Source organism: Dipodomys ordii, unplaced genomic scaffold (genome assembly GCF_000151885.1).
Source record: "Dipodomys ordii isolate 6190 unplaced genomic scaffold, Dord_2.0 Scaffold163, whole genome shotgun sequence".
In the NCBI taxonomy this organism is placed as follows: domain Eukaryota; kingdom Metazoa; phylum Chordata; class Mammalia; order Rodentia; family Heteromyidae; genus Dipodomys; species Dipodomys ordii.
The window spans coordinates 1,340,790-1,349,522 of NW_012267379.1; the positions used below are offsets into that span (position 1 = coordinate 1,340,790).

The window sequence follows — 8,733 nt, forward strand, 5'->3', positions numbered from 1 at the left end:
CCCGGCGCCCCGGCCCCTGCGCCCCCCGACCACCACTGCACGAGGCAGCTGCCAGCCCTCAGTCTCTGCTCGAACCTGGGGGGTCAGGAGGTGAAGCCCGGGGCCCTCTCTGTCTCAGTGTTCAGAGGGTCCAGAGCGTCCGCAGCGGGGAGGGCAGGGACTGGAGGGGGGCCAGGCCTGTGGACTGCGAGACGGACCGCGAGAGTCAGTGAATTCCCTTCGGGTCACAAGCCTGTCGGCTTCTGACAGCCTCATGCTGTCGCATGTGTCCTGGGCAGCCCCTGAGCAGTGGGTGGCCTGTGGAGGGGCTGCTGGCACCACAGGGACCCTCAAGAGCAGAGGCTCCCTGTGAAGACCCCGCAGGCCTGCACCGGGAAGGTGGCAGCGAGCCTCCCTGAGTCGGCCCTGCCGGTCCTGACCACATCTCCATTGTTCCCAAAGCGCGGCGAGCCGGGCCGGTGAGGACAGCCTCGGGGGCGAGCTCCCGTGCCCCGTGGTCCCCGTGGACCCCGCGGCCTGCGCTGTCCCCGACGTGGCGCTCTGTGCCTTCGCCGTGCTGGACGACCTGCTCGTCACCCTGGTACAGGGCCCCGCCCAGTGGAAGATGCAGTTGTTCGAGCGCCCCCACCCAGGAGAGGACCCCCAGCTGGGAGGCCCCATCGGGGAGGTGGAGTTATCCACCTGCAACCCCCCAGCTGGGGTCCCCGAGAAGCCTGCGGCCCCCCGCTTCCTGCCAGTGTTGTGCTGTATGTTCCCTCCAGGCGCCAGGGATCCTCACGGGCACTCCCAGGGCCATGGGGGCTTTGTGCTGAAGGAAGCCCTCTTTGGGCTGCTCTTTGGAGCTGACGCCACCCTCCTGGAGTCCCCTGTGATCCTCTGTGGCCTCCCTGATGGCCAGCTCTGCTGTGTGGTCCTGAAGGCCTTGGCCACCTCCAGGTCTGCCCCTGGTGACCCGAAGGCGCTCGTCAAGATCCTCCATCACCTGGAGGAGCCTGCGGTTTTCATTGGGGCCTTGAAGACCGAGCGCCCGGCTGAGGAGGCTGCGGAGGAGGTGCTGCCAGAGGAGGGGCAGCACTCTGACTGCCTGGTGGCCCTTGGGCACCAGGGCCGGGCGTTAGCCATCAAGGCCAGCTGGAACGAGTCTGGGAGTTTAGTGCCAGAGCTTCGAGAGTATTGGCTCCCAGGGCCGATGCTCTGTGCTGCCTGTGGAGCAGGCGGCCGCGTGTACCTCAGCACTCCCTTGGACCTCTGTGTGGTGGACCTGGCGCAGGGAAGTGCCCCTTCGGACCCCCAGCAGCCCCACAGGGATCTGGGAAGCCTGCCCCTTGAACTGTGTCCAACCAGCTTGAGCATCTGCAGTGTCCTCACGCTCTCCGTGTCATCTAGGACTCCTGCAGGTACATGCTGCTGCTTAGATGCGGAACACCAAAGTCTTAGGGAGAGGCCTTCCTCCTTGTGGTCTTCCCTGAGCTGGCCTGTCTTCTCGTGGCTGCCTCTGACCTTTCCTTAGCTGGCCAGTATTGGCTTGGCCTCACTGGCATGGCTTGGCGATGCACTCCCTTCTGTCTGGGGTCGAGGAGCAGCTGTATGCTGTATGCACGTCCTTCCTGGGCTCAGGGAAAGGACTGCTGCCGGGCCTGAGTTTGCTCCGACTCCTGGCTCAAATGGCGACTCAGAGCGTGTTGCCTGAGGAACCAGAGGAAGAGCAGCTCCAGCTCCCTCAGCAGGTCTGAAATCGGGTCAGGCCGACATTTCATGTGGAGTGAAGGGCTGAGACACACCTGCCTCAGCCACTCGGGGCTGAGCAGAGAGCATCTCAGCTTCTCGGGCCAGAGGTCTTAGCTGCATCTGCTTGATGTTGGGGTGAGAGAAAGTCGTTTCCCATTGGGTGGTCAGTGTACTGGCAGACCTGCTGACAGAAACCTCTGGGGAGAAGGCTTTGAAGGGAAGCAAGCCCCGGGGGTGGGGACACCCGTGAGCAGACCTTCCGCTGCTCAGCCACCCACCTCCGTAGAACTCAGGCCACAGCGGTGTTGGAGTGGAGGGGCTGGGTCAGTCAGATTGCTCCAAATCTTCCTCCTTCCTAGGAGGAAGAGGGCACTGCAGAGGTGGTCAGTCGGGCTGGAAAGGCGGCTCAGCGGTACAGTGCTCGCCTAGCACGCAGGAAGTTCTGGATTCCATTCCTCAGTGCCACAGATTCAGAAAAAGCCAGAGGTGGCAAGTGGTAGAGTGTTAGCCTTGAGCAAAAGCTCAGGGACAGCGCCCGGCCCCGGCCCTGAGTTCAAGGGGAGGCAGTCTATAGGGGTGTCCAGGGAGGACAGGGGTGAGCAGTGGCCGGCCTTGCTCCTGTGCCCAGCTGCAGATTGAATCCTGTCCTTGTTTCACCCCTTTGCCATTTCCCGCCACGGTGCCCCCTCCACGCTGACGAAGGGCTCAGGGAAGCCCTCCAGAAGATGTGAGCCACCAGCCAGCAGCTCCCTGCCGGCTTGGCTGCACCTGGGTCTCCTGCCGCTCACTGCCCTGGCCTTCCTCCAGCAGCCCGGGAAGAGCCCCGCCCGCTAGCCCTGCCCGCTGGCTGACTCTGTGTGTCGTCATCAGGTGGCACGGAGCTCCTGGCCCTGACTGCCAAAGGCCGCCTGGTGAGCTGCAGCGTGGACCTGAACTCTAAGAAGACTGATTCTGCCAGAGTGTCCGTGGCAAATGCAGGCCAGAGGATTAAAGAGCTGCTTTCTGGCATCGGTGATATCTCCGAGAGGTGAGCAGTGGTTGCGGCCCTGGTAGTGTATCGTAGGGCTGTGCTGCGTATTCATGAGGCGGCGTCCTGGGCTGGAGTGTCCTTGGTGGTCTTTGTGCTCGTCAGTCTGCACTTGCTCTGCAGAGAGCCCAAAAGGCCGCCTGGAAGGTCAGATGAGTGATGCCCCTTTTCCCTGGCTGGACGTTACTCTTCCTTCTCTGCCCATGCGTCTCCTCTGACCTGTTCCTGCTGCTCAGGATGGACGGTGGTGGTGGCCGCAGTGGACAGTGAGGGAGAGCACGTGGCAGCACGTCTCCTCCCCGCTTGCTCCGTGTCCCGGGGTCCGGGGCTGTTTCCACGGTGTCCACCATCCCACTGCCACCACAGAGGGCAGGGGGTGGCCTGAGCGGGGCTGGACCAGCCCAGCCAGGGGCATCACCTGCCCTGAGCGGCCGGCGTACGCGGCGGGCTCGTGGGGAAGGGAGCCGGGCCCCCTCCCTGAGTGCCGCACCCGCTCTTCACAGAGTGTCTTTTCTGAAGAAGGCGGTGGACCAGCGGAACAAAGCCCTGACCAGCCTCAACGAGGCCATGAACGTCAGCTGCGCCCTGCTGTCCAGCCGGGAGGGCCCCCGGCCCGTCTCGTGCACCACCACCACGGCGTGGAGCCGCGTGCAGCTGCAGGATGTGCTGATGGCCACCTGCCTGCTGGAGAACAGCAGCTGCTTCAGCCTGGAGCGGGGCTGGACGCTGTGCGTCCAGGTGCTCGCCAGCGCCTCCGCCCTGGACCTGGGTGCCGCCGGCCCCGCAGTCACCTACACCATCCCGGTGGACAGCCTGGGCCCGGGCAGCCGGCGAGAGGTGACCCTGCCGTTGGGCCCCAGTGAGAGCGGCGAGTTCGAGCTGCCCGTGACGGTGTCCTGCACGCTCTTCTACAGCCTCCGAGAGGTGGTGGGCGGGGCCCTGGCCCCCGCCGACCCCCTGGAGGCACCCTTTCTGGAGGAGCAGCCCCTCGACCTTCTTCCCGAGCAGGAAGGCATCTGTCTGCCTCTGAGTAAGCACACGGTGGACATGCTGCAGTGCCTGCGCTTCCCCAGCCTGGTCGCAGCACACACGCAGGCTCCCCGCCTGCCCGGCCCTGCCCACGACCCTGTGGACGCCTTCCTGGAAACCTGCCAGCCGCCCGGCAGCCAGCCCTCCGGCCCGGCCTCCCTGCGGGCCAAGTACCTGCCCCCGTCCTCTGCTTCCGTCAGAGTGTCAGCCGAGCTGCTCAGGGCTGCCCTGGAGGCTGCTCGCTCAGGTGGGTGCTGTTGCCTGGCTCTCCTCTGGCTTCAGGGCCAGAACATGGGTCAGCCTTGGGTTCATCCCTCCCCACCCCCCAAGTTCTGCCACATCCTGGTTGCTGTCCGAGTCTTGTGCTACGTTGTCCTACCGCTGTGTTTTTCTTTTGTGTTTCTTAAAAACTGGGTGTGGAGCATAACCTGAACACAAGCAGACACCCCTGGGGAGCAGCTCGGTGAGTTTTCACACAGCAAGAACTCGGGTCGCTTGTCCAGCACCAGCGGCCCGGCTCTGCTCTGAGCCCCTCTTGAGCTCCGTGTCTGCTCTCTGTGTCTGGCTCTGCTCCCACGGCACTGTGTGGAGCCCTCCGTGCTGGGTGCTGTTGAATTCTGTGGCAGAATAGGGTCCCAGCTGTGGGCGTTGCTTCCCGGCACCCAGCAGGTGTTGGGTGGTTTCTGGGCTGCGTCTTGCACCTGGACGCAGCCACAGCTGTCCCCAGCGTGTTCCGGCTGTGCCCAAGCAGCTGCCTGCCCTTCCTGGCCGCCTGCTAGCAGAGCCCAGCTCAGGGCTGGGTGGTGTTCTCACCTCTAACCATCTGTCTCTCACGCCCCTCCCCACCGTCCCCTCAGGGGGCCCAGCGTCCTGCCTGGGTTGGGCTGTGAGCAGTGGGGATGCTGCCTGGGGGGGCGTTTGGGAGAGGCTATCGTGTGTCTCGCAGCAGCCCGGCTCACGCGCCTGGCCGGCCCTTTGTCCAGGCGTCCCCCTGTGCAGCGCCACCCTGCAGTGGCTCCTGGCTGAGAACCCTGCCGTGGACATCATCAGGGCCCGCGCACTGTCCTCCATCCAGGGAGTGGCTCCAGATGGGACCGACATCCACCTCGTCATCTCTGAGGCAAGAAGGGGTCTGTTCACCTGCCCTGGGGAGACGGGCCTCAGTACCCACACTTCTCTGGGGCCCTAGACCAGTGCGTCCGGCCCCACCATCTGTCCCCCTCGGGAGCAGCTGACCTGCTGGGCCATCAGAGCAGCGGGCCCGCTTGGGAAGCTGAAGACCCTCCTCTGTGCCTCGTGCCAGAGGAAACACCTAAAACTCCAGCCATTCAGGCTGGGATCTCAGGATAGACTAATCTGAATCAGCGAAAAGGACAGCCAGGTACCAGTGACTCACACCCGTAATCCCAGCTTCTCCAGAGGCTGAGATGTGAGGATCGCAGTTCAAAACCAGCCCAGGCAGGAACGTCCATGAGACTCATTTCCAATAAACTACCAAAAGAAAGCCAGAAGTGGAGCTGTGGCTCACGTGGTAGAGCATGAATGTTGAGCAAAAGACGCTCAGGGACAGCACCCAGTCCTGAGTTTCAGACCCAGAACTGGCACAAAGAAAAGAGATGTCTGTGGGTCAGAAGGGTGTGGCTGAAAGACTGCTGTAAAGCTGAGGTCGCCAAAGGCCAGTCCGACAGAAGTCCGGAAGCAGCCTCAACTTGCCCTGGCACGGCTCGGTCTAAGGCCTGCCGCAGCCCTGCTGTGCACGAGGTGTGGGTGGAGGCTGACCGCAGGGCTGCGCGCAGTCCCTAGCACGTGCCACGTGCTGAGCAAAGGCGGACGCCCAGCCCCAGACCCCAGCACTCGGCTTTCTCTGCCAAAGCTAGCACCCCACCACTCGAGCCAAACGTCCACTTCCGGCTCTTTGCTGGTTCATTAGAGATGAGCGTTTTGGATTTGTGGTCCCGTCTCCGGAGTAGCTAGGCATGCAGGCGTGGAGCCACGGCTCCGCGTCCTTGCGGCCCCCTCCAGGGTGGTGAGCGGCCCCTGCGTGTGTTGCAGGTGGCTGTGACAGACCTGAGCCCCGCGGGGCCCATCCAGGCCGTGGACATCCAGGTGGAGAGCCCCTCGCTGGCCGACATGTGCAGAGCGCACCATGCCATCGTGGGGCGCATGCAGGTACCGAGCCCCAGGCGCTGGACGGGAGGGAGGCTCCGGAGGGCTGGGGTTTGCGCGCAGAAATGAGTTGTTTCCGTTTCCTGCTGGGTCCTCCTAGCAGCGGCCACCAAGTCCCCAACCGGGGTGTTGTTCTACCTGTGACTGACTACCCGCAGGGCCCTGGCCCCTGCAGCCAGGCCCTCAGCGAGCGGCTGGTGACTTCTCAAGCTGGCTCTTGACTGTGGCCCTCCATATTGTCACCCTTGAACATCAGGATCTGCCAGCCAGCAGCTTTTGGGGCCACGGCTTGATGCACTGTGAGCGTGGGCCTGGCCAGCGGCCAGCGGCCCTCAGAGGCCTAAGGCTGAGCCTGGTGATCTCCCAGCACTGATTCATTGTGATTATTGTTTCCCGCACGTAGCCATGTGGCAGGGCCGCGGTGCAGCGGGGCTGGAGCTCGGTGCCCACGCGGAGCCGGTAGGCTGCCTCTGACAGTGCTGCCTACAGGCTCTGCCCACGGGGCCACTTTTGACCACACGTCTCCTCTAAGCCCCGGTGGCCTGGTCTGGATCATCTATACAAGTTCCAAGCCAAGTGTGTCGTGTTTGGGGTGCTGGGTTAGCGTTCAACCTGTGACCCTAGGGACACAGTGTGGGCTGCGGCGGCTCTGTGTGGGGCCAGCAGGGCATGTCCCTGGGGCCGGCAGGCACGTTCTCCCCAAACCTGTGCCCATCATAGCTCATTGTCCAGTGATGCCCAGCTGTGCAGCCTCTGCCGACTATAGCTCTTCCTGGGGTTCCCTTGCCCTCAGGTGGCAGCTCCACCCCCAGGGCCCTGGCTGCCCCTAAAGGCTGGCTGCGTTTTGCAAGGTGCACGGCCTTTGGGTAGCAGACGCCAGCGGGTGTCCAGTGGGTTGTGTGGGCCCCTCCTGGTGTGGGGCCTGCGTTGGGGGTCAGCAAGAGCCACCTCACCAGCGGACCGAGCCATGGACAGACTGGCAGAGAAGAGGTTGAGATCTGAGCCCTGAAAGGCTCTTTGGGGATGAATAGAGGGACAAAACCAACTAGATCCTGTAACTGAGTGTCGTGTGGGGCTTCGGTGCTTTTCTCGGGAGGAAGGTCCCAGAGACAGCAGTCAAACGGTAAAGCCACAAGGAGAGAGGGCGTCAAGGCAACCAAGCTGGGAAGCCAAGAAGGAAAGTTTAGGGGTACATGACCCCCCTAGAGGTGGGCCCCCCCTCGGGTCAGGTGGTGAGGAACACTCCAGCTGATCGGCCCCATTCCTCTGTCTCCAGGCAATGGTCACCAAGCAAGCTGCCCAGGGGGCCAGCGCGCCTGACCTGCGCTTGCAGTACCTTCGCCAGATCCACACCAACCACGAGGTGAGCCCCAGTGCTTCCCCCGTGGGCATGGTGTGAGGGGGCCTGGCCTGGGAAGCTGGCTCAGGGAGTGGGCCTGGCTTCCTGGGCCGGGGCGAGCGGGCAGGTCCCGTTTCCCACCTCTGGTGCTCCACCTGTGCCCTCGCCACGCCCCCGTGGGTCCCTGTGTGTGGACAGCCACATACCCGTGTGCTTCCGGGGCTCAGCCCACCCCTTGGCCCAAGGGGGTGCGGGTCCCGAACATGCTGCCACCCACAGGCCCTGCTGCGGGAGGTGCAGGCCCTGCGAGACCGGCTGTGCACGGAGGATGAAGCCAGCTCCTGCGCCACGGCCCAGAGGCTTCTGCAGGTCTACAAGCAGCTGCGCAACCCCAGCCTGGTCCTGCTGTGAGCGGGCGGCCTGTGCTCTGCCCGCGCTCCCTGCCTACTGACCGCCGAAAACACTTGAATGTGAACATACGCCAGGCGGGCCAGGAGGTGCTGGGGAGGGTGGCGCGGGATGGCGCGATGTCTGCCCCTCGCTCCCGCCCTTGCTGCCGGCAGCTGCTCACCAGGTGCCACCCGCCGCCGCCGGCTCGCACCCTGCCTGAGCTGGGCTTGTTCTGCAGGGCTGCCCCACAGCTCTCACTGCACCACTGCAGCTCTGACCAGTCAGCCACATGGCACAGACTTGGGCAGGCCACAGCAGTGTTGCTCCCACAGTTCCCACCACACTCCCAGAGCCCTGCTGCCCCTCTGGGGCCCCCGGGGGGAGGGTGCCCCCGCGACCAAAGCACAAGGACCAGGTGCCAGCCCCTGTGGGCACCACATGCCAAGGCCAGGGCTGTGCCCAGCACTGTGCTGCTTTGAGGATCAGGGTGGGGGGCACGGCCCACGACAGCCCCGCACCCCGGCCCCCTCGCTCAGCCGTGCACTGCCCGGCTGCTGGTGCTGTTTTTATTACGGGGTGGGCATGTGCCTGGACTTGGGGGGCTTCGGGCCACCCCTGTGCAAGCTCATCTGTGTGTGTGCAGGCGCTGTGAGGTGCTTTGCTGACAGGTGACCCTTTCTACAGAGCTCCAACCTTGGCTGTTGTGGTTTTTGTTGTTACCCTTCTCCACCCTTGGGCTCTTCCCAGCTTCTCCTTGGTCCTAAGGCAGGAGGGGCAGGAGGGATGGAGAGCTGAGGAGGGAGGCCCCCCCCCCACGCCCCCAGCCACTGCTGGCTATGCAGGGTCCCATGTATGCCTGGCCTCTGGGTTATTCTGTGACATCCCAAATGGGAGCTTTGAGTCCGGCCACTGGCCAGTGCTCATGGACTGCCTGGCGGTGAGGACCACTGGTCCGGATGGAGGACCTGCAGGGTCTGCACCCACCCACCTTGGGAAGGGGGCTTGGCCCAGGCTGCGCTGGCTTCTGCCTGCTATATTTGACACCTGTTGTCCC

At 64.1% G+C, this 8,733-nt stretch overlaps 1 protein-coding gene across 1 annotated transcript in view; it reads left to right on the forward strand.

Moving 5' to 3' along the window:
- Faap100 (Fanconi anemia core complex associated protein 100) overlaps window positions 1-7,777 on the forward strand; it is an 8,492-nt gene extending 715 nt beyond the window's left edge. Inside the window, exons 3-9 of the mRNA XM_013033140.1 lie at window positions 442-1,397; window positions 2,599-2,755; window positions 3,259-4,031; window positions 4,768-4,904; window positions 5,837-5,953; window positions 7,227-7,313; window positions 7,569-7,777. Coding sequence (XP_012888594.1) covers window positions 442-1,397; window positions 2,599-2,755; window positions 3,259-4,031; window positions 4,768-4,904; window positions 5,837-5,953; window positions 7,227-7,313; window positions 7,569-7,700 — 2,359 coding nt within the window. The 3' untranslated portion in view covers window positions 7,701-7,777. The remainder of the gene's footprint in view (window positions 1-441; window positions 1,398-2,598; window positions 2,756-3,258; window positions 4,032-4,767; window positions 4,905-5,836; window positions 5,954-7,226; window positions 7,314-7,568) is intronic.
- Window positions 7,778-8,733: the final 956 nt, after the last annotated feature.